Source organism: Rhipicephalus microplus, chromosome 7 (assembly GCF_043290135.1).
Source record: "Rhipicephalus microplus isolate Deutch F79 chromosome 7, USDA_Rmic, whole genome shotgun sequence".
In the NCBI taxonomy this organism is placed as follows: domain Eukaryota; kingdom Metazoa; phylum Arthropoda; class Arachnida; order Ixodida; family Ixodidae; genus Rhipicephalus; species Rhipicephalus microplus.
In genome coordinates this window covers 131,384,519-131,410,808 of record NC_134706.1, presented here as the reverse complement: position 1 = coordinate 131,410,808, position 26,290 = coordinate 131,384,519, and the positions used below count along the sequence as shown (strand labels likewise).

Here is a 26,290-nt window from a genome sequence, read left to right as displayed (position 1 = left end):
GATTGGGTGTGTCTGAATGTGTGCGCCTCAGTACGAATTTTTGTGTGCGTGTGCCCATTTGTGTGTGTGTGTGTGTGTGTGTGTTGTGTATGTGTGTGTTTGTGTGTTTGTGTTAGCGCGCGCCCGGATATCGCTATCGCATTCAACTCTTAAGGGAAACGCCTAAGGATTCCACCATTATTTGTTCAAGTACAGTATGAATACGCAGAGCTTTAGCTATATAGAGGTTTGCTCTCAAGTCCGTGTTGCGGGACACCTTACGACTGAGACCCTAGCATCTGAAGCAAATGCTGGAGCCGGTGGACAGAAGCTGTATGATGTACAGATTTTATGAACAACAATAAATACCTCAGGCAGGCTGAGTAAAATTTTGATAGCAGTACCTATTTTTGCCAAGTGCATCTTGTCAACTTTGGCGTGTTTTAAGCAGGTCCTTGTCGCCGTGGACAAGTATAGGTCCAGCTATCGAGACGTCGACCAGCTTTCTGAGGCCTTTATTGCCGGTCATAGAATATCTATTGCTCACCCTGGTATCTGAATTCACTCGTGTTCAGCACTCCATCTAGTCACTCATTACTCTTGGCAACACTTCTTGACCGTGTTAATGGTGTTTGGCCCTGTGCAGACCCACTCTAACTAAAAAAAAACGTTGTTCACACTCCTACTTATGTGGATCATGACCGCATGGGACCTGGGCCTACTTCCACACATTTATGTATTCGCTGTATATTTTCATTTTATTGTTCTTTTATGTTGCTTTCTGAGATATGAGTTCGATTCGTGACCACGCAGACGAATTCTTATGAAGGCGAAATGGAACATCACCAGTGAACGTAGATACCGCTGAAAACCCCTGGAATGTTTCTGGTATTTTAACTCCGAATCATTCATTTAACTTAAATATGAAATGTCAATTTGTTGGGCTTCCAGCTCAAACTTATATCTGAGAATAAAGATTGATAGCTGAATAACTGACGCATTTGCCGAGTGAATTCATAACTGGCTTTCCACTCCAGTCATTCTTCTGCCACGGATATACTTGCGCAAAAGCCTCCCCTTCCTCGACCTTTCTTACGATTGCGAGGTCGGAAATTAACTTTTATTGGCCTCCAGCCAGCAGAAGCAGTTGTGGGATTCAAGATCTCCTTCATGGCGTCTCGCAATCTCTCCACCATTCGCACTCCATGATAGGCGATTGCCCCTCGCAACATTGGACACCGAGAAAAAAAACGGACCGAAAGCACGCTATCTTTGACACGCGCTCGTGTTAACGAGAAGTGATGTCTCGCAGAGCCGCCGCGGCCAGTTGAAGGAACGTTGGGCCGGGCGTCGCACCACGTAACTACGCTTGGTCCACTGTCATCGGCTAAACGCAATGCGTTTCCGGGATATATAGGAAGATTGTGTTGGTGTGTAGTGTGCGAAGTGTGTTTCCTCGCTATCATATTGCATATCAAGTTCTGCGGCTTCTTTTGTGTGTGTCCCAGTGCAAAACAAGACGTAGTGGAGTTGTTGCCATGGGGTTCTTCGCCCACATCCTGTACGTCCTCGCCTTCGCTTTGGTAGCGTCCTCCAGGCCCGGTGAGTAAGCCTTCACGCTGGACAATTCCAGGCATTCACAGCGTGAAAACGAGTCGCCAGTAGTCTAGATAACGCTTGCAAGATAACGTTGGGGTGCTGAAGCTGACGAAACGTACCATTCTTGGATAAAAATAAGCTAGTGTGAAGTTGTCACTGTTTTCGCCAGCGGGTGCCCCTTTTTCATGTAGTTGCTGGATATATCAGAACGATGTGTGAGCAGCATTTTTGCTTGGTCAGGCAACAGTCGAATAGCTGAAAAGAATATGTATCAACACTCTGACTGAACGCGCCTGTCAAAAAGTTATGGCACAAAAAAACCGTATGCATGAACGGAAGAAGTTTCAGGCCCTAGCATTCAGCATAGATCAAGCAAACATCAGGTAGTTGAGTCACTATGTATTGTGCAGTCCTGTACACCTTGTGGGTGTGTTCAAAAATGAACAATGCTTGAGAACAGCAGCGTTCACATGGAAGATCGTTTTTATTGGTTTACAAACAAATTCTCGAAAGGCAAGGGTTATAACACTTTCGTGAAGAGAAAATTCTATCAATATTCTTACCAATGGGACTGCTTTTCGAAAAATGCTTCTGTTGTTCAAAATATGCGCTTGGGTCAGTCGTGAAACAGATGGTACGTTACCGCATAACCTTGTTGGAGCTGTTAGACGTACACAATTTCAGGCGGAGCAAAGATTAGAGAGTATTTATATGTTGTTCAAGCTTCGGATATAGTTTGGTCTCAACGCGACGATCAATTAAGAATAAAATCTGTTTTGTTGTTTCCTCTGCCCGTCTGTTCAAACCCCAATCAAGTTAGTGGGCAAGCAGCGCAATCTCTGGTACACAGCCAGCCCAAACGGACTAGCACTAGCGCTTCTGGCTGGACTTTTGTTGATGCCCCCTCCCCACCAGCTCGTGCAAGCAATTCACGCAGCTATCACTTCAGTCCTTCTAAGATATACTACATGCCGTTCTGAAGCGTTGAAAGAAAAGGTATTTAAAATATTTCTGTTGTAATTTTTAACAGATCTGCATTTCGAACCGACTGCGTTCAATGCCACGTGCCGCTTTAAACCTGCAGTTGTAGAAAATAACTACGTCTGGTAGAATCAAAATGCCCGCCTTTTGTGCAGTAATATCAATGAACGTAAGAAGCGTAGAGTAATTTGTAATTCACTTTCCTATTACAATGCCCAACATTTCAATAAAGCTGAGAGCTAGCGAAATGTGTAAAAACATTCGTACTCAAAACGAATATAGATTCTATTGAAATATATAGCTGTGTGTAACTGTAGAAGGACAACTTCTGCTGTTGTAATTTCGAAACTATCAATGTGCACACGTATCAGAGTTTATCTTTTGTAATGGGTGACCGAATGTCAATCATACTGTTTCACTTTTTCATTTGCCAATACTTCATATTTGGACCGAGAGCCCACTCTTCAGATTTCTGTTGGTTGTGCACACATGATACAGCCATGATAATTTAAATCAAATTGTCAAGAAATTGGCTTGAAACGGTGGTTACACAACACTAAGCTGCGTTTCGCCACTTCAACCCACACGGAAAACAAGCAGGTGGGAAGGGTGCTGCGTGACTAGTCGAAAAAGTTTGTATCTTGTCTCTCTATTCGAGACCACAGGGAAGGATTCTTCTTGCGCATTTAACGGTAGTGTTCATGCATTTCAATTTGACTGTGCCTCTTGAAGTTGCCCAGCCTACAAGCACGCCGAAGATGACATCAGTGGAGCAAATTCTGAAAACTTACGAGCGTAAAATTGGAGAACCCTTAAGCTTCGCCTTTATGAGCTGATTGTGATAGCGATATTTTATCCTCATTGCGTACTTCAGACACCTAATACAAGGAGATGGTGTCTAAAAATCTATCCCAGTTTCAAGGACTGATGCTGCCATGAAAAATAAGATAAAAAGCTCATGAAGACGTAACATGTCTATGGAATACAGCAAGCTTACAGCACACGAGTTGTGACTGCATAGGCTGGACCCGTCTCGTCGACTTCGCCCTCCATCCGGACTCTCTCGACTTGATACAACGCTGTTTTGTCGACAGTAGCTTGGTGTTGCTCACATCAAATTCTTTTCGCCTTTTGAATTGACATTGAAGACAGTGCTGATTGCGATCACCGCGGCAACGATGGAGCGGTAGAGCATGTTCTGGGTCACACTCGTTACTGCGCACACAGACTAGCGCTAGCAGCTGCGTTAGCGCGCCTTGATGACAGATCCTTGTCGGAACAGTCAGTGCACGAATGCCGAAGCGATCCACTTCACACAAAGTGTCACTAGAAACCCTATTGAAATTTTTGCGTGCCAGTTACCGATTGAATAGGCAATAGCATCTCCGCCCTCTTTTCTCTTTGCTATTCGCTTTCTTTCTCTTCCCCAATCCCACTCTCCTTATTGCATGGTAGCAAACCAAATGCTACAATGCTGGTTGACCCTCTTGCCTTTCTTTTTTCTCTTTCTTTGCCGCTTGAAATATTTTCGAATTTGCTATGCACCCACAACTTGGTCTTAAGAAAATAGGAGCCGTCGTAACATGTGTACCTTTTGAGGTGGCTGGCCAGCTTTAAATCATGAAGGCACTATATATAGCCACACGTTACGACGCGTAATACCAATGTATGCTTCTACAACAGATTATTACTGCAATATTACATGTTGCATTGTGAAGCATGCTTACAGCACGTTAGTAAAGTACGAAAGTTAGTTTCAGTGCATTTTCAAGCAGAGCAAGTTATTTTCAGTTTATTCCCAAGCATAAGCGCGGCTGTGTGGTAGAACACCCTTTTAGCTTTGAATGGGCGGCTTACTTTCAGTGTGATCGCGAGCACGCGTGCGGCTACGTATCAAATTTTTTTGGTAACCACCGTCCTTATGCAGCTCACGATGTTTAAACCAGCCAATAATCATCAGCTTCGCATATGACATGGTAATTTTGATATATTGCGTCATTTACGTCATTAATAGAAAGAGGGGAGAAAGTTTCCTACCTGACTGTGAGAACTCATTATAAATTCCTGGTCGCGCACTGCGCTCTAATGTTCAGTTTGCGGATTCTGAGGAGCCTCGACTACCTATTGGCAGCAATTCCCGACATTGCTGAAAAGGTGTTGCAGGGCCCTCGTCAGTTAGTTTTGCAGCATTCTTGTCCTTTATTCATGTCGGTCTTTTTTTTACGAAGGTTAGCAGTGCAAACGAACACACCCAAATAATTACTGCAAGCACATGTTTTTCTTGTTTACCACTCATTGCACACGCCTATAGCTATAGATTTACTCTTCTCAGCAAGCAGTGTCTAAGCATAATGTCTTGAAACACCACAAATGACAGCAATTTCTATAAAAGCGCCTACTCTTGGTCACATGATGATTTTATTGTGGCCTCTAAGGGGCATCTTAGTTTTTTCTTGTGTTTAACTAAACCTATAGCCAAATATGTAAATGAAATAGCGCTACCTTTCAGCTTGCTCATAATAACTCCATATAGCTCTTAAGACAAGCAACAATGAGAGCATTATGCCCATCCTGATTATAGTTTCAGTTATAGTAAATTTTTCGGCATTGATAGGAAAATGGACAGTCGTAAGCACGCGGTAAATGTGTATTTTTAGGATGCCAGAGAATTTCAGGTCTTCTAATCAAAACATGAAGTATGCTCAACGCTCTTACGTGCGAAAGGCCTACGAGAGCAGCCGCAACTTGGAGCCACCTTTTCACAAAACGCCTGTTTATTGTGTTAATTTCTTGCTGTAGTTGGTATCATGCAAAACGGGGCAATAAATTTGGAGTGGTTACTGCATGCTCCACTCATCAGATCTTATTATCAGAATGACATCGTAACACGCCACTTATTAACCTCATTTTCGAGGAAGGCAACCATACAACCAGGAATACAAAACTGTGCAATATCGGCAGTCTGTCACGATTATTATTTAGTACACGCGATGTGCGAATATCTGATGCACAGCTAATACTAAAGATTAGATTCATGCGTGTTAGGATAATAGGTAAATGAAGTGCGTTCAATATTGAATAGTTTATTCACAAGTTGCGAGGATGACCAGGCAAAAAAGCTGCACTGAGCAGCTTGAGGGGAACGTGGCCACCTCATACACTGGGCAGCTTCACAGCGGTCACACAAAAACATGGTATACATCATGAATGAACTAACTTAAAAAACACAAAAACAGTAAACATTCATGGTCGGAATAAATAAAAAAGGTGATTATAGAAACATTTGAAAAAAAGGGGAAATAACAAGCAAAATGCTAAAGACAGGGAAAAGGACAAACAAATAAGCCCTTAGCAGCACAAGCAATCACATAAATACGTCGCGTAGCTTTTTTAGCGACAGAGTTTATACACTGAGACCATTTTCTTTGTGTAGTTGATTTAGCACAGTAGGTAAACAAAATTGTAGCATTTGGTCACCGTATGTGGTTCTTTTTTTGTTAGCAATCCAAGGCTCGCAATGACGAAACTTATAAAAAGAATTATGTTGCTGTAAGAATGCCAATTTTGTTAAAGCGTTATCATTCTTAATTTTTTTTCTATTCTATACATGTGACATAGCCTGTATGTGTACAAAGATTCAATTCTTATTGTTCTAAGCTTTGTAAACAAAGCAGCAGTATGCCAAAGATATGGCACCCAAGGCGTATTGCTCTTTTTGTAATACCACCAGCTTGTGAATGTTTTCAGCTGAAGTCGTCCCCCAGACTAGAATTCCGTATTGAACTAGGGAAAGAAATATTGAATTATATAACATCATATTAATAGATGTGGGAAGATAGTTACAATGGCTACGAATAGTACCTATTGCTCTAGATAATTTGCTAACTAAGTGATTCACTTGGCAATCTCATGACATAGTTGCAGAGAAATATACGCCAGGCGATTTGAAAGACGATAGTGTTTCTATTTCAGTATTATTTAATTTAATGGGGGTTAGTTGAAATTGTTTCTTACGTGGATGAAACATCACTGCCTTTGTTTTTTCTACATTAATCTTAAGATAATTACTTGTAGCCCAGTTTTGTATACTTTCAAGCGTCTTATTGGCTCGATTTGACATTTCAGCACCTATGTCAACGTCAAATAACGGACTTGTGTCGTCTGCATAAATTACGCACTTAACAGAGGAATCAACATTGACTATGTCATTGATGTACAATATGAAGAGATACGGACCCAATATGCTCCCCTGTGGGACGCCGGTTCTTACAGATTTCCACTCCGATTGGTCCCCGGCTATAGCTATACGAACTGGGTTCTGTGCTGAAGGTAGGACGTAATAAGAGAGTGAGCTAAGCCGCAATATACAACGTTAATAGGTTCACTGGCCTCTGACCAGTAAAGTTAGACCTAGTTACTCCGATAACTGTAATTTGGCCCATTTCCTCAGATAATATTGTGTAATCGTCATTGTTTCAGACAAGCTGGCCGACAATTCTTGACGGATTAAGTTTATAAGGGTTACTTACGTATGGTCGTTTGTAGCCACCGACTACAATGTTTATTCCAGAAAATACGAAAGGCATGTATAGTAACGTTTGCATTTTTGGCCTGTGTAACATTGCCACAAGGAACACGGATGACGCCTGGTGGATTGGCCCATGGGTCTACGATGCACGTAAAGAGGAAGCGACAGCGTTTGTTGCGTCACACGGCGACTACATGGGGGCCTCGGAGGAGCCTGCCCGAGACGGCTAAGGAAAAAACAAAGGCTGCGACGCTCCTCGACTCTTCTCGCGGTGAGATCAAAGCCATCGCGGGTGATAGATACCCTGGGCGAGTAACAAGAGCCGTATCGTCGGAGTACTTCAACTAGGGGGAAGCGAGGGCTTAGAGTGTCGAGGGATAGCAACTCGCAAACACGCCGGTCAAGGCCTGACTGACTGCGTCAGCCAATCGCATGCTTCCGCTACTACGTCGTCGATTCCAGTGGTCGGAAAGGTTGTTTCGAGTTATCAGAAAATTGTACTCTTCAATCTTTGTCGTTCTCTTTCTTTAATTTAAGATGATGTTAGAATTCTTCCGTGATTCTAGTATCATCGCCGTCAGGAGACACTTCGTAAACAGGTGTCTAGTTTTCCTAACGCAATCTGTTCTCCGTCTTTCAGTAGATCTGATGTTACCCGATCTTCACCAGCAGCTTTGCCTCTTCACATTCCTTCCAAGCCTTTCCTGACTTCTTCTGTAATTACTGGTTGGATATCATCTGCGGTAACTAGATGAATAAGAATGGGGTGGAGCGCATTCAGCAAGCACTCTGAAATCATGAATAGATTACCACTATTCCAGAAGAGCAAAGTATAACAACTGCATCTTACCGGTACTTACCTACGGAGCAGAACCCTGAAGGATTACAAAGAGAGTTCCAGATAGGTTGAGGACGATGCAGCGAGTAATAGAATAGAAAAATAATAGGTGTTACTTTAAAGGACATGAAGAGAGCAGAGTGTATTAGGGAACAAACGGGTGTTAAAGACATCATAGTCGAAATCAAAAAGAAATGGTCATGCGCAAGGCACGTAGCGCGAAAGCAAGATAACATCTGGACATTAAGGATAGCAGACCGGATACCCAGAAAACTTATGTGAGTTAGGGGAGGACAGAACGTTGGATGGGCAGAAGAAATTAGGAAGTTTGCAGGTATAAAGTGACAGAAGCAAGCACAGGACCAAGTTGACTGGTGGATTATGGGAGAGGCCTTTGTCCTGCAGTGGATGTAGTCACGATTATGATGATGATAGGCGTTACAACACATGTTCCCATGTGGTGTTAAAGCGCAGCACAGTGCAGGAGTGCAGAGACAATTATATAATTCTGAAGCGACTGCAAATGACCGAGGTCACACAATTCTGGCAGGCAGTGATGAATTGCGCGGAGAATAGGAGGCCGAGTCGTAGGACGCCTTTTCTTGTTATCTAGTGTGTGTTAGCTGGCTATGTATGAACCACGTACCTTTTACAGTCATGTGAAAACACTATTTAAGGGGCCGTGGATGCTGTTTCAATAAAGATAGTCAACCTGCTGACCTTGGCTATAAAAAAACTACACCGAAGCTCTACCATTTTCACTAAGAGATGCATCACTGGCAAGGGGGCGCGCAATGACATACAAGTGGTGATGGCACCGAGGGCTTTCAACATTTTGTGACGTCGTATATTTAGACAGCGAATGGTAGGAGACCTCACTGCCGCATTATTTTTTAACTGTAAACATCAAATAACTTTCGTGTTGAGGCTGAGAGAGCCACATGGTTAACATAGCAAAATTCAGACAGTTTTATTTAGCCTACGTGAGGAAATACACCAACAAACATTTGCCATGGCTCAGTCTGCAGATAGCAGCCAGCTGATAAAAGCGCAGTATGTTCGATACAGTTTCTACAGAAAAAAGGTGCATAGGACTGGCAATGTCACAGTGGTGAAGCTATGAGTTTTAAAAAACGCCGCGTCAGCAGGAGCCGGTCAGTTTAGCAATTTACATAGCCACAATGGGCCGCCTCGCGAGTTGTACCCATTGTCCTGGAAGAGGGACATCTCATCTCGAGAACATTCCTCTCCATGTGGCAGATACCTGTAGTAATTTTACGTTACGTTGAGCACTAGCCTTTTGAAACTAAACTGCTTAGGACTAAGACAAGACTTTTACAGAGATAGAACCACTTACTGAGGTGTTAGAGAGTCATAGAGCTATTTATTAGTTTAAGTATGACATTTCACGTCATATATTCTTTCAGGTGCGGATGCATGTTACCGGCCAAACTTCAAGCAAGATTATTAACGTGATAGCATCAAAGAGCTAGTTTCGCAGAAATTCCGATGTTGGATTCGCTGTCGGTGTCGTTTATTGAAAGTGAGAAATCATTATGTTCTGCGTGACCAAAATTAAAATGTGGACATCTTTAAAAAAACTCTGGGTCTGAGCGAAGATGAAATCCGGGTCGTTCGTGTGGCAAGCAAGTGTCCTATCGCAGAGCCACGCATCCCTTTTAGGGGCGAAGCTTCTTAAAGCGGCACCCGCTCGTCCCTCGTAGTAGTACGTAACATGTCTTACGCTTTGAACTGCAAGGTGGTACCGGTGGGACATTTCTTCTGTGCGTTGTTGAACAATAAACAACTCGCAGTGTGCGCATTAACTAAAAGCCGAAATCACCTGTCTCTCCTTCCCCATTAGCAGCCATTGGCATGTACATTGAGCATTGTCTGACAAGAAAGGGTTCTACGTTTTCATCGCTGGGCGTAACCTCCTTGGTTTCAGAAAGGTTTAGCGAGCGTTGGGACGCAGTGCCACGAATACAGGGAACTAGTATAAACCATGAACTCGACGTGGTTAAATGTGGGAAGTAGACACGAAGCGCAAGCCGTACGAAAGTGTGTGTGTGCCACCTCTCGTTTAGTCCTTGGAATGTCCGCTGAATGGTGGTCCTTCTATATGCGGAATATATGATGAAATGATGCGAGATCGTGGTACTTGCAGTGTTGACTAGATGGACGAACGGACACACAAACAGATGCATTGAAGGACACACCGATGACTGCACGGAAGGATAGAAGCATGGACGGACGCAGGGGCGGATGCATGGACGAACGCTGGGACGGACGCACGGATGGACGTGCGGACGCACGAACAGACGCACGCAGAACGGGCGGATGGACGCATGGACGGTCACATAGACGGACGCACAGACGGACGGAGGCAAGAACGAATGTACGGACGGATGCTTTGCCCCACTCTCCATCATTCACCCGTGGATATACTGCCATTTTTTTTTCTTACATGGTACTTGATACAAATGCAGTTTATTATAGGCATGGCGTAAAACATACCCAAGGCTGTTTTGACAAATTTACAATAGGCTATACCAAAGAAATTCTATACAACACTGTGTCTAAAAGGATAATTGAGCAACGCTCTTCAAGAACTCTGTATACCACTCTGGCTGAAACTGCAGTTGTTGATAAAAGTCTTTTAGCTGCACACTCACTTCTACAAAGCGGGATCGATAAGACACCGCTGCATCCGCATGCCTGTCGAACGAGTGAGGTTTTCATAAACCATGCATACCGAGCATGTCGACTGGCATATCGTTGCATTTGGGTGGCACAATATAACGGATGCTTTAGGAACTTAAATTCAGTGTTTTTAAAGCCCCCTGCAAATCCTCCTCAAAAACAGATAACACCCTTACAACTCTTTTAGCAGTGTTCTGCTGTTTGTGGAACTTCACAGAGGCAGAAATTAATTGAGGATACAAACATGAATTAGGTGTTCAACCTAATTTTTACAGGTAATGTTTCTGTATGCACTTTGTAGAAAAATGTCTTGCTTATTGATGAAATAGGCAATTTCATCACACGTAGCAGCACGTGATCACCAGACAAGCCTACGTATAGCGAATGACACAATAGGGTCATATCCAATACGTCTTACTACAGATCCCTTCTTTAGCGACATAACAAATATTCATTGGAAAATCTGGCTGTCAGAAAACGCACGGTTTTATATATATTACGCATAAATTCCTGAAATTAACGGGGCGATGCGAAATTATAGACACCACTACATTTCGAAAAACATCCGCGGAGCAAGTAGCTATAGCTAATGCTCGACAGCAAACGGGAATTCATCTACAGTGACTCCAGGCCGGCCATCAAAGCCTTCGAACGCGGAGTCATCTCCGACCAGGCGTTACGTTTCCTGTGCAAAGCGGACCCGAGTGCCCTGAAGCACCACACTGTCATCTGGTTCTCCGCCCATCTTGGCCAGGTACCGGGTGCCCTATCCAACCTCAACGAGATCGCCCATGATGCAGCGCGCTTTTACCGACCGCACTTACTGCCACAGGGCAACCCCATCTTGCTGGGTTAGACATCAATCGGGATGCACCAATTACGTACAATGAAATTGCAAAGCACTTTTACCTGGAACGCCGCATTTTGCACCCCCACATCCGAAACTTAACCGACCGAAGGCATTAACCCTACGCCTATTACAGACACACACGTACCCAAACTTTGCCACGCTTCACGTTTATTATCCCGATGCATACCCCAGCGACACATGACCATCATGTGGACACACAGCGACACTCGCACACTTGCTCTGGGAATGTAGAACAACTCCTCCCGACTCTACCTCAAGCAAGTGGAGGGGTCCCTCAGGAGCTCACTTCTCGCCAACCAGCAATGGGCTGTCCAGCAGGCCCACGAAGCGGCCGCAAGGTACTCCCCTGTCAGTCCCTACGTGGGAGACGCCCGCTACGTGCTAAGCGCGTCCTGCAGGACTGAAATGAAGTTTTTTTTTATTATTCCATTCCATTGCGCGAAATGGTTTTAAAAGAATGTTCGAAGCAGTGGATAAGCACACGCCGTCACGAAAATAGGAGAAACGCCATACCAGTTGTCTATAAAGAGGTGTATCAAGCCAAGAGCACCTGTGCAAACTGGTCTAAAAACGTTGTCTCGACTTATTGTTTCATAGGTTGATGACCAAACGAAGGTAGAAAATATGCGGTGAAACTTCTATATGTAAACGCTTGAACCACAAATTGTTCGGAAAGCGGGGTCTAAGAAATCTTCGAAATGCAATGAAAAGAAGTTGCACCTTTGACGCAAAGGCAAAGCAATGAACGCGATAACAAGCAAATGAAAAGTAACGCGCAGAATAGCAAGCAGATCAAAACGTGCCCCGCGTTTCTCTCGCGTAAATGACGCAAAAAACGTATTCTCAGGTACAAGTGAACGCGAATAAGCGTCCCGGTTGTTACTTCGCTGTGTCTGAAGAGCGCACCCTTTTCGCAAACGGAGGCTGTGCAACGATTGCCATGACCTTTGTCCGCCCCGTAACTACACCAGAATCGTCCCAGTGATATCCAACGCGTACCAAGACGTATAATCCTCCCCACCGTGAAAAAAGGGCACGCGAGAGATCGCCCACTCTACTCCCCTTCTCCATGCGGGCCAAATTACCCGCGAGAGATGAGAGCCGCCGCACGCTCATTGCGCCATCTTGTTGATAATGCATAAAACAAAATAGCCCCTCCCGAGATGCGCGCCAGCGGTAAGTGGTAAATGCGAATAGCCTGCCATTGGAACGTAGGAGGACGTACCTCTAGGTGTCTCAGTGGTTAACGCCTTGCATTCATGACGCGGAAGTCCTATGTTCGATTCCGCGCACCGGAATCTTCTTATCTGGATTTTTTTCGTGGTTTCATACATATAGATACGTATACATATACGGTGCAAGACATCCAGGCCGACGCCAATGTGGGCGGCGAAATCCAGCCGAGAGTGTTCATATAATTGCTATCGCAATAAGACTTCCTCTGCTCTGAAATGCAGCAAGAGTAACTTTCATATTTTACCATACACGCGTGTCCTGTATTCAAGCTTCACAACGCAACATGAAATAATGCAGTAATAATTTGTGGTACAAGCTTACATTGTGATATAGCGTCATAACATGCGATTTTCATGAACTCAAGGTTTATAGCAGGCCACCCACTACACAACACACGTTACTGTGCCTTTTTCTTTAAGGCCACGTAGTGGGTGCTTAGCAAGTTTGATAAGATTTTACGAGCACAATTGCCCATGGTTCGAAGCACACTACTCGTTACACAGAATGCCGCCGTATGCGAAAGTTTCCCAGACACAAGCCGTTTTGAACTCAGTAAGCACTAGGCATAGAATATACCACTATCGCGTTCGAATCTTAAAAGCGAAGCTTGGGGGTCCACAATTCCTTTTTCTCATGATCGTTTTCCCGTTTCCTCGTATACATATGATAGCGAAATAATGACAATAGAACTAGGAAAACCTATGCATTTATGCATAATATTTATATTTTCAAACGGGTGTCTTTTAGGGTACATAGTGCAAGAGTGTGTTTGCATTTCGCCGCTATGTAGCCCCAGCCACCGAAACATGACTTCGAAGATGCTTCATCGAAATTGTCAGAGAGACACCCTAGTGACTAGATTACCACAGTCATTTCGGCAAAGCTACCGGGGTGACTGCGAGCAAGAATATTTTATTACATCTCGAATATTTTATTACTAGCTGTGAGACGGCTGGGCCTCATGCAGACCAAGTGAAGTTCTATAGGTGACCACATAGCGAGGACGACAACAGTAAGTGACGAAGACGGGCGTTCAATTGGGCGCATTTGGAACAGTCATGACTGACCTTTTTATATGCATCGTCTTCTGTTTTTCCATCGCCTTAGTTTTGATTGCTGACGAACATTGAACTAATCTAAGCATTTCCCAATACTCGTATTAGCCATGACAGGCTACTGTTTGCACCATGGTTTTTGCATACATCACCTAGATATCGGGCCTTATAAGATTTTTGAACCCAAATCATTTGCTTACATTCATCTTGATGGCCAGTGCATCTGTAGTCTATGTTCCCTTGTCCATGCGTTTACCCTCGTAGCTTAGCAGTCAAAGAGAGACAGAGAGACAAAAATACAGGAAATGCAGGGAGCTTAATCAGGGTCACCAAGTTGGCTACACTACACAGTGGAAGAGAGAAACGGGAGGAAAAGAAGAGAGAAAAAGGAAACATTCAGAGGAGGACTAGTACTCTTGCATAGCGGCAGCGTTCAATACGCAAGTCAAGAGGGTAGTAAACTGCAAACTGTCAAAAACACGGCGGATCCCTCTGTGTAACGATCGGCATAACACGAAAGTGAAACGCATCTTCACACGAAAGTTATTTGTGCGATTCTTGTGCGTTGTTTTGCCCCAAGGGCGAAGTAAATTAAGCTACAGCAACAAATTGCGACGTCACGCCACTTGAAACTCACATTGCACCTCAAGCAGGAAGCACGCACAAAATGAGCACACATAGGATGAGCACGGACAAGCAACTGTCACTGCTCAAGACTTATCGCGCGCTGCTCACACAGAACGAAAGATGCACAAAACGAAGGCACACGTATACGCCTAGACGAGCACCGAAAAATCTCACAAATCTTACTTCATCGTGTGAGCGGCACGTTTTTTCTAAAGGTGGTGGCGGCAGTGAGCGAAGTGACTTGCTGGCTCTATTTATCCGCTGTAAATTGAAGGCTAACTTGCGGTGGAAGCACAGAAGGTGCAAAGTGCCTGAATTTTGAGATAAGAGAGTGCTCGACTGGCTGACCACGCCTGAGAACATCTGTACGGACTTCGACCTCCCCATATATATGGAGGCCTGCGCGAACCGCAAGGCCTGGGGTGACGCGGGGATCAACCTTCAGAGCACGCGCGCAACATCCGACCCTCATGACAACTGGGTAGTGATAACGAAAACGCGCTGAAGTTGCTGAGCTGTGAGGAGCTGAGCTGTGTTTTACATACATCGTGAACCACTAGCGGTTAACGGTGTCAACAAATGGCTTGCTTTTAACAGTCTAAGCAACTTGCGCGTAATGTTCTAGTGGCGTCGGAGTGTTGTGCTCAACACCTCGCTAAGGATCTTTTCCTTCTCGTTTTTGTTTTCTGCAATTGGTCAATATAGATTTTAGAACGTCATATTCGTGATGAAAATACTTCAGCAGAGCCATGGTGGACCCTGGTATAAAGCACTTTCGCGCTAATAATATGGTTGAACCTGGACTGTCTTAGACGAAGTAGACAGCAATCTATCATGTCACTATGGCAGAACACGCCTTTCTGCGTCCCCACGTGGTCAGTGAGCACGTTAAAACCTCGTGCGCTAGAGCTAAACTTGAAAGGTGATTGATTGATTGATTGATTGATTGATTGATTGATTGATTGATTGATTGATTGATTGATTGATTGATTGAAACAATTTATTTCCATACAAAAGGGAGGTTCAGTTCTTAGGGGCTCCACATTAGGCAGACTCCCTAATTCACGACTTACTGGTAACAGCCGCCAGCTTAGCTCTCTGTGCCAGGGTATTTCGCGCTTCAAGGTCCAACCAACTGAGCAGGGTTGTTTGTCACTCTTCTCGAGTTTGGTTACAGTTGGGGGAAAATATGACGAGGACGCGCATGCATTTTCGTCGTCAACAACATTCCCCAATGATGAAAAAGTGTTTATTGCTTTATTTCAGCGAACAAGACTTGCAATGAGGTACTCGAACAACAAGTGCACGACGCCGGCTGCCGGCTGCTTGGACGCCTGCCGGACCGTTGGCTGCTCCGCTTCGACTCGGTCGGTGGCAGCAACGAGTCTGTGCCGGTGCTGGCCCTCGTGTTTGGTCTGGCCGACCCAACCACCCACATTGAGAGCAGCATGTGCTGGTCCGAGCTGACCGCAGCACTGGCAATGCAGGGCATGGCCAAGGTGGCGCTGCCAGCGTCCACAGCGCGTGTATTCTTCGCCGCCAAGGCCAAGATCAGGGCAGAAGTGAGCAAAGCTATCAAGAGAGCTCTCTGGTGAAAGCTCGTGTGACTGTGGCGTTGTTAGATTGCGCACAAAAAAACTCAGCGACGAAACAAATTTGTAGGCCTTGTTATCAGCTGCGCATTGTCACATAACTCTACACAGCAGAGCAAGTTGGCAAAAGTGATATACGCCCATCTGGGAACAAGCAAATGAATACCCATGCCTTGAGGGTCTCTAATCTGTAAAACAGTCTACAAGTTTGATTTCTACTGGCCTTCTAATAAAAGCAGTATTGAAAATCAAAGAAAGTACAGTAGCGATCAAAAAAGCCCCTCCTCTCGAGTAGTCTAGAAAATGTCGGAAGCTTGGCAGCTACTGGAAACTCAGCGGACCGGTGTTGTAATAGTTGCGCCTTTTTTCTTTGGCTAAGTCACATTGACGCTTCATTCTCAGCTTCTAGAAAGGGCTACAATACAAGGAAATAACGTCTACAGGTAAACAAAACAGCACGAAATGTAAAGGGCCACAGTGGGATAAGTACGCAAACACCATGTGAGATTCATCATATCGATGAATTCGTGTTTACTTATTCTTTTATCTACAAGGTGATATACTACTGCTATGTATCTGCAAGGCAAAAAAATAGTTTATTCATAAATAGAAGCATGTTTACCCGATATCTATTATTGCTTCTTTAACAAAATCTATACCATAAGTCACCTAAAATCTATCGACGACAGCGCGTAACAGCATGGAAGGCTATAATTTTTTACGGCTTTTGAATTTTGAATTGTTGCCGCAAGCTAAGCTCCCATTGATATATAAATGCTTGCAGACATGGTACGCATAGTTGATGCATCATAGTATTCACACGATAACATTAAAGAGCTTGTTTTGCCGAATTTCCGACGTCGGCGTCATTGGTTTTTGAGCAAAATGGGCAGCAAAGGCGAAGAAATGAACGCAATAGCAACAAATTGAAAGGTCACACGCAGAATGGCAAGCAGATCTATATGTTCCCCGCGTTTATCACGCACAAATGACGCACGAAACGTACTCTCAGGTAGAGATACATGCCAATAAGCGTATAAGTTGTTACTTCGCTGTGTCTGAAAAGCGTGCCCTTTTCGCAAACGGCGACTGCAACGACTGCAGTGACCTTTGTGTGCCCGGTAACTACAACATCATCGTTCTGGTGAAACCCCAAAGCCAGCCAAGACGTACGATTGCCCCCACCGCGAAATAAGCAGGCGTGTTGGCGTCCACCCTGCTCCCTCTCCGAGAGGCAAAGTACGCGTAGGAGATTAGAGCGTGCGCCGCCACATCGTGACGATATGGCGACGCACGCTCATTGCGCCTTCTTGCTGGTAATGCCAAAAACACAATAGTTCTCCCGAGAGGCCCGCCACCAGCAGTAAGTGGTAGATATAATTAGCTTGCCTTTTGAAGGTTAAAAGAAGTGCTTCTTCGTGGCTCAGTAGTCAACGCCTTGCACTTGCACCTCAGAGGTCCCATGTTCGATAACGCGTGCCAGAATCTTTTTCTAAATTATTTTTCTATCTTGTGTTTTTTATATATAGATACGGGTAAATATATGGTGAATGATAGTGACGCCAAAGGACAATGACATCGACGCCGGCGGCATAATCCAGCCGCAAGTGTCCATATATTTGCTATCACAAGAAATATTATCATGTTGTGGGTGACGTCCAATTGAGAAAGATTCAAATAAAATAAATAATGAAAAATGGCTGGTTCGAGTGAAGTTCGCACCCAGGCCGTTTGTATGGAAAGCAGGTGTTCTACCACGCGTCCGTGCGTCTACTGCAAAGTGCAGTTAAAATAAATTCTTCGGCTTTGAAATGCAGTGAAAATAACGTTCATGCTTTATAAACACAGGCGTCCTGCACACAATCTTAATAATACAACATGTATTTTCGCAGTACTTTTGCGTGGTACAAGCGTTCACTGCCATCACACTTCAGAACATATGATTAACGACATCGTTGTTTAAAGCCCGCCATTCATTACAACAAGAAGAAAGAAAATACTTTAATAAATTATCTGGTGCACTACTACACGCGCCGTAACGCGTGTGCTCTTTGTAATGGGTGGATGACAAACCTCCCCTCGTGGGGAATAGCCATCCACCCATTACAAAAAGCACACAAGTTGATTGATTTGTGGGGTTTAACGTCCCAAAACCACCATTTGATTATGAGAGACGCCGTAGTGGAGGGCTCCGAAAATTTTGACCACCTGGGGTTCTTTAACGTGCACCCAAATCTCAGTACACGGGCCTACAACATTTCCGCCTCCATCGGAAATGCAGCAGCCGAAGCCGGGAATCGAACCCGCGACCTGCGGGTCAGCAGCCGAGTACCTTAGCCACTAGGCCACCGCGGCGGGGCGAAAGACACACAAGTTACTGCACGTAATCCTTGAAGACCTCGTAGTGGGTGCATGGCATGTTCGAACGCATTTCATGCACATAATTTTTAGTGGTTTAAAAACATGCTAACCATTACACAGAATGCATATATATGCAGTCTCTTTATTCACACAAGCCACTTTCACCTTTATCAATTACATTGTAGTAGTCCAAAATGTAAACTTCTTGAGTAACATATTAAGATAAAAAGTAGGCGCTATTTAGTGGAAGTACACACTTCAGAAGGGATATCGCTATCACGTACAACTCTTCGAAGTGAAGCTTAAGGACCCCACAATTCTTTTTTGTCGTATTCGACAAAAAAGAATTGTGGGGTTCTTAAGCATTACATTTCATTTAAAAATGTATTTTTGTGAAGCGTGAAATAATTTTGGAGTCATTAAAATGATTCTTAGAAAAGCAGCGCAGAAGTTTTAATGACAGTGCGAGTCGAAAAATTAGGAGGCAATTTTTATAGGAAGGCTTGCTGCGGGATAGTTGGCTCACAATTCCTAAAAGCATTGCGCGACATTGGCGGGTAACGCATAAAGACAACCGCATATGACAGCACAAGCAAACAGTTGTAGTTTGCTCGAATTTTTTTTTGTGTGTGTGTGTGTCAAGTCTGAGTCGAACTGGACTCTTGAATTCCGTGCTGCGTGTGCACAACCTCCTCAGCGACCACTTTTTGCTTGTAGTCGGCGCTGAGGGGGTCGTGCCCACAAAGCATAGAATGCAGTTTTCTTAATCAGATGAGCCGATTAGAGGCTGCTGGCTTTCCTCGATCGGTTATTACGGCCATAGCTGAATCGCTTCTGTAAAAGCTTAAACAAGGAACACAGGAAGTGATGACTACTACCCAGCCCTCAACGGTTGCGTCACAAGTATTACCGTATATCCATAAGTTCTCGCACAATTTCAAGAAAGTCACGAGCAAGCATGGTGTACAGATGGTGTTCTCAGCACCCGAGAAAAGTGGCAAATTGTACCAACGTATTTGCGATAGGAATAAGCGCAGCTGCCAGAAGTAGCATGAGAGGCCCTATGGAAAATGTTCCATGGCAGTCGTGTACTCGATACCCTCATGCTGCGGCAAAATGAAAATCGACCACACCAAAAGATGCATTCATGAGTGGTTAGGGAACACGCCAAAAATTAACAAAAAGAGATGACAAGCATGCGCACCTGGTTGCGCATGTCATTTTGTGTGGTTAATGTTACTACGTGCATGTGCCCCATGTGTATATTCAAGCCTTGGTGGCGTTAATAAATCAGTTCGAAGTGAGCGCTGAGCGTGTGAGATGCGTGTGGGTTTGTGCGCGTGAATGTGTCGTGGGTGTTCACTCATCAGTTTTTTTAAATGTTCTACCAACTATCCCAAGAACAAGTTCCTTTAATTGTTGGGTGTACTTGTTGGATCGACGTTTTCAACTGATGACATAATCTTTCGAAGTGTTGTGGTAACGTTATATAGTTTAACGTCCTGATGATGTCACAACTATTCTTGATAACGTCCCAAAAGTTCTATTGTGTGTTATTTGTTTTTGTCATTTTTCGCGCCGCTTGAAGTTAATCGCACAAATTTTAGTCGTATGTTGCGTCATCATAAAAGTGAATGGGATTATATAATTGTCACGCCATGAGGAAACCATGCTGAACTGGTATAACCGCTGCTGGAAGTATGGGTGCCACGTGTTATCAGTTCGTAGACAGACGCCGTCGCATCACAAAGGTATAGCATTCACAGTTTAGCCGTGTCATATCATAGGGCACGCGTTGGTTTTCCAAGGTGTATTTGATAACTATCCTACTATTTTACCTGTCACCTGGAAAACCTAGTTCGTTAACCAACAAGTTAGTAAACGTGCTGAACAGGACCAACGTACGTCGTAAGCTTCTCTCTACTTTAGCGAGCGTGTTGAGCGTCAGGGGCATAACCTGAACGCTAACACACGTGGTGACGTGGAGCCTGAAAATGTTTCTTATAAGCAGGTCCAGACATAGTTCATAATAGGGCGTACGTTGGCAACAATAAATATCACGTCATGGTATGGACAGCTATAATTAGACTTATTCTGAGCGCTCAAGTTGCTAAGTCCTTTGAAAGTATCACTCGGTCATGTACAGCCAAGACAGAGTTCATCAGCTTCATTTAATGTAGGGACAAAGCTTGTTGTACTTCATAATAAAACTTTTGCGCGCACAACGCTAAGACGCAAACTCGAGTTGTTCCTCCAGTTCATGCAGTCCTTTGTTTAATTATTACAATGTTCTGTATGTTTATCCCAATGAGACAACAAGAGAGATAGTAGAAGCGTCGCATATCTCTATATTTGAAGGCATGTGCGTCGGTCACCGATTCGTAGCTGTGAGTGACAACGAAATTGACATGTGCGACAAAATATGCTAGTACAACGTTTTTGTAGAAGCTTTTGTCATTTTTATTTGAAGGCCTATACCATGTGATTCTCCTCATTCGCAGTGATCGTTAGGAGCTGTAGCGACTCTGTATTTTCTTGTTTTTTTTATTGAATAAAGTTCCGTCGACAGTCTGCGCTGGTCCTTGTGTACCTTTCACTTGTGTCTTCGTGCTGCGTGCGCAAAATTTTCATATGCAGTGAAACCAGCTAGCCTGCTTCTTCTTATTGTTACTGCACTTCATTAAAGTATTTTTTCTTACTGATTTTTCTTTACGTATAGCTATCATGGCCGGGACCTGAGGTGGATGATCTCAACGTGGGAAACTGGGAGCTCATGGACAGCTCTCACGACGAGGTGGAAACTACAAAGGAAGCCGACTTCCTCCTGCAGGTATGAAAGAGACATTTGCTGCAGCTTCTGTTTCCAGGTTTTTCCTAAAGTTGGCTGGTTCTTTTCGGCCTTCCGCCTATTTTTTCCGTATAAATGTGAAATAAACATTGCGATCTTTTGAATCATGTATCTACCCATGTTTTAAGTTACGGAACACATTGCCTAATACTTACTTACTGAAGTTGGATATCAAATATGCGCAATATTTGTTTTTTATTCATAATGTTCACGGATATAAACGAAGCCACGAGATCAAGAGGGGTGGGCGTAGAGAAGGGGCTTAAATTGTCGCCGGTGGCTGAATCGTTTGACAGACAGCCAACAGATAGACAGAGACCGAAATTTATGTTTTTAAATATCCAAAAAAAAAAGACTATCGTTTTCAAAAATCAGTGCTAAAAATGGTCAGGCACTGCGTGCATCCTCCATATGGAACAAAATTTCGTGTCTTCACAAACAGATATCAAGACTACCATTCACTTGTGATGACGATTATGATACTGATTGCAATACGTCATAATTCATTAGCCCTATTTAAGTATATTAAGACTCCAATTAAACTCCGAGTGGCAGCTTCTGTCATTACAGTAAAAGGGTCAATCCAGAGCGCTGCTGCTTTTGAAAAATATTACTGGAAATATGCTATGATACTCTTATTGTAAACAAGACTGACGGTACCGCAGCACCTGTAAAGGTATAATTTATGGTAAGTTGTGCTGAAGTGTTATCACAAGCTGTGTCGAGCCATGTTTTGCTGCCCTGAAGTTATAAATACCTGTATTTTTTTTCAATAGTTCATGGTATACTGATATAAAAAAAGCTTAGCACTGTACAAGGACCGAAAGCTGGAAAAGTTGGTGACAGCACTTGAACAAATTTCAACTCAGCGCACGACTACGTGGACACAAAAGAACGGACAAACCACTGTGCCGACTCGCCACTGAATCGTTATTGGAAAACATGAACGAAAAAAAAGAACACTTCCAAATTTACACCCACGTGACCTGCCGTTCTTTTGTTTTAGTGTGGTCAAGTGGGTGCAAACGTAGAAGTGTTCCTTTTTTTTTCGTTCGTCTTATCCAATAAAAAAGTCCGTTGTGAGTCAGCTTCTCTTGCGTCTACGTAGTCATGCGCTGAGTTAAAATATATTCAAGTGTAGCCATTGTTCAGGCAAGATGGGAGCTCGAAGATGAAAAATTTGTGAACGCGGCTTGTCGCTGAGTCGGATGCTTCGACAAGTGTACTTGTATTCTTCAAGGCTGCAACCATAGCAGGATTTATTAAAACTGGACCTCATGTCGAAACGTCGGATTCTGAGGCAATCCATATTCACTAACTTTTTTTCCCTAGCCCTCGCGTTATTTTCGGGCGAATGTTTCCAGAAGACCAAAAGGAGAGGAGGTGGGGTGACCTATCGCGACTACTTCGACTATAGTTGTTTTTCTTTTTATATACTGTAAAATTTATAGCATCAACGCCACCAACATTATACTTCTGGCCCGGAAGCTATTCACATAGTTAAGGGTCAATCTGGCCCTGTAGCAGGGCTGCGTAAGCTAAGTAACATGTAGTCTACAAAAATACATGCACAAAAGCTACCAGCAACCTCAAGGTATTGTGAAATCTTCAATAAATGAAGACTTGAAAATTTTTCTGACTTCATATACTCTTTGCAAAGACATGCAAAAGCAATGAAGCTTCTAATAAATTGATATTTTACCACTTAACTAGCTACTGCCATGTTTTAGGACAATGGTGCATCAAAGTGCTTTTTGCACAAGCGATAAGTAGCAAATAGTTGAAGAAATGCAAATGTACCAGATTATTCGCTTAAATATATATTTCATTGATACAAGCGTAGAACACAAACCTAAAAGTACGTTCCCCAATTATTACCTTGTCTGAACAAGCTAAGTCGATGAAAGGCGCATAACAACCACAGCACAATTCCGTTTTGAAAACCGTAACTGCACATAACCTTTGAAGCGTACTCTCTGTGCTGGAACACATGCATGGTCAACCTCAACGCCAAGGTACAGTTTGCTGTTCGGGTTTCTCTGTAAGTGTGCTGTCTCCGCGCTGGTGTGAATGTATTATTGTATAGTAAACTAGTCCTAATAACGGTAAGGTACGTAGACACCATAAATGAGTCAGGTGGTATCTATGGCCACACGACGATGCTTTTCGTCGAAATATTGACCAACAGGATCTGAGAAAACTTGACAGTCGACAAATTTTTCCAACTGCTTACCGATTTTCTTCCAGGTGACACGTGAAGCGGCCCTTACAGCAATCGAACGTCAGCTACCTCGCCTCCTGCTGAGGGCTTTGAAGCCCCGAACCCCGACGATACTGTAGTAATACAGCCGAAGTTTGGGCGTAACGAGCCCTGCATGATGCTACATACATGACTGGATCACATTCAGGATGAATTGTCACTTCGTTGACTTTGCGCAGCGCACTTACACATTAGTGAGTAAGTGTCCTCTACTCTGCATACAACACCATTTCAGTGCACTTGATCCATGTAATAAGGCAGTTTTATCCATGTAATAAGGCAATAAGATGTTTTTTGACCGGTAGTGAATACCGGAAGCGCAGATTGTTTTCTTATTACGTCTATTGACAGAAACTCTAACGTTACTTCTTGAGGAATACCTTTTTTGTGCATTTAAACATGATTGAGTCGTGCATGACCAAAATAAACAGTTGTAGAGTAACAAGGAGTATCCAGAGAACGAGGAATACCAAAAAAGCGACTGCCGAGAAGTCTGCAAAAGTATTCATTTTTTCGAAAGTCTAAATTTAGCGAAGGCATTCCTCACATGCAGTGAGAGCTGATCAAATATGATTTTGCCGTCTCTGCTGAACAAGGTGGCGATGCTTCCAAACATGCGTTCGAAATAAATGCAGAGAGATATCTGCTCACAAGAAAAGCCCTGACGAACCAAGATCGTTCGTCTTTTTCATTTGATGTTTGCGATGATTGCCAACTCATGCTACCGTGTATCTTGCTCTGTTAATGAGGACAATGAAATCTAGATCCATTCACGTCACAAAATGGTGGCGCGTTTTCTCGAGTGGCAGTGGTTCGAAACTGAATCTCTACTATTTGCATGCGCTGTTACTCTATTTGAAAATTTTTTTTTCTCATATTTATCATCATTGCTTAGTGTACTTGAATACATGCATGAATTTTACTGGGACAAACGTTTCCGCAGCTACATGCTCCGTTCTGGTTTGCTTCTCTGGGTCAGTGGCCAAGAGGTGCCCCACCCGTTCTCCCCACCCCCAAAAAAGAAAATTCTGGCTACGCCCTGCTCTGTGCTTATATACCACGCTACTTCATGTACTGTGCCTTGTTTCCCGATGACGTACAGCAAGTAAATGCACCACAAGACTCAGCTGGGATTGCTGTTTGATATCCCTCAGCGAAACACTATTCTCTTTCTCTGCACAGGGTATTCTACTGCATAAGTAATAAAATTTTTGAACATACATCTACCAGAAAGAAATCTACATTTATTATTTCTTTTTGAGCAGATGGTAGTGGTGCTCATTCATAGCCATGAGCCCGTTTTAGTAACCTCCATCAAGGGTTCTTCGCAAATGAACTTCGTGGAGAATACTGTCTGTGAATATCATAAAGGCTTGCAAGAAATCAATGCATTTGCTTAGCATTTTATTGTGATGTTTGCGTGTTGGTGTCAACTCGTGCTATGCAATCAAACACACCAATACATGTGGTGTTTTAGGCTCTCTGACAAGGCTGAATGTCCGAAGCAACAAAACCCAAGAACGCTTCATAAAGTATTTTTGTGGGAAGAAAAAGTTTCCAGACACGGCGTGAAGCCATCTTTGTACAAAGCGCCCTCTGCTCTGATACCAGCTTTACACGAACGGGAGTAAGCATAGATGTCTTGCAAACCTATTTTCCTTCAGTACATTTGAAAGGCGAAAATCCATACAAGTGTCGTCAAATCATGCTAAGGGCCTCATGCCTGCTATTATATACAACTTTTCTGACAGCAAGAGCAACCATGGCGGTTAAGCTAGGTTAGAACACAAGGGCGTGTCAGACACCACATACCGTTGCCACTGCTCTGTCAAGAAGCCGGCATTGCACATGCTTTATTCGAAGAGCGCATTTCTCACGCATCTGCTACCATCATCCGACGTAATGCGACGTGTGGAGATTGTTGGGTTGGTAACATGATGTATCACCACTTTTCTTGAAATGGCATGCATAAAGGGCCTCAGAGCTGCGCACTAAACGAATACAAAACATTGTTAATTGCGGTTTTTTTCATGATTTCTAACAATATCTAAATATGCACCATTCCTAGCTACTCTCTACATGTGCATCACCATTGAGATTAGGATGCTGTACAACTGGCATGGAGGTGCTATTTATAATAAGCCATATAATTTTACGTGACATGGTTTTCTTCAAAGTGAGAAACCATTAACGTACCACGAATATTAACGGACTTGTAGGGAACATGCACAGTTGCCACTAAATGGCTGAGTTTGTGTGTAGAAGGTTACTACTTGCAAGTGAGATTTCTACAGGTGTATGAAGCCTCTTACCTCAGAGCTGTGGCTGTTCGGTTCGTATTTTCGCACCATATTGTGAGGCTATTACGCTGTGTATGAAATTATATTTCCTGTATTCTTGCTGTTTAACCAATACAACGTTTCTTGTAGTACATTGTATAGTACTTTGTCTTCTATTCAACTCATCACCTTAATATTTCAGAAATGTGCATAATCAATGCAGTAATGCCTGAATATTTACGAAATGACAATCTTGCACTCTCCGTTGATTTTCATGAGCCAATAAAGTCTGATGATTTCGTACTCCCCTGTCTTCTTTTTTCGAGCATCCACTTATAATAAAGTGCATTTTACCCAACAGTAAAACACTGAAAAATAAAAATTTGCACATCAGAATACTTTTGAGAGCTGAGATTCGGTTTAAATTTGATTGATTGAATCAGCCCTGCGATACGTTTTTCCCAAGGACAATGAAAGGGTCATGTCTATATACGACATGGTATTGCCTGCAAATTCAAATCCATTGACTTCCT

At 43.5% G+C, this 26,290-nt stretch overlaps 1 protein-coding gene across 2 annotated transcripts; it reads left to right on the top strand.

Moving 5' to 3' along the window:
* The first annotated feature begins 1,238 nt into the window (after positions 1 to 1,238).
* Positions 1,239 to 26,060, top strand: LOC119179657 (uncharacterized). Of its 2 annotated transcripts, XM_037430779.2 has the most exons (5): positions 1,256 to 1,409; positions 1,488 to 1,581; positions 15,684 to 15,979; positions 21,090 to 21,200; positions 23,466 to 26,060. In XM_037430779.2, exons 2-5 carry the CDS (start codon positions 1,518 to 1,520, stop codon positions 23,556 to 23,558), a joined length of 564 nt encoding a protein of 187 aa, XP_037286676.2. In that variant the 5' UTR covers positions 1,256 to 1,409; positions 1,488 to 1,517; the 3' UTR covers positions 23,559 to 26,060. The 2 variants fall into 2 exon arrangements, with proteins under 2 accessions (XP_037286675.2, XP_037286676.2); XM_037430778.2 differs by having other exon boundaries at positions 1,239 to 1,581.
* Positions 26,061 to 26,290: the final 230 nt, after the last annotated feature.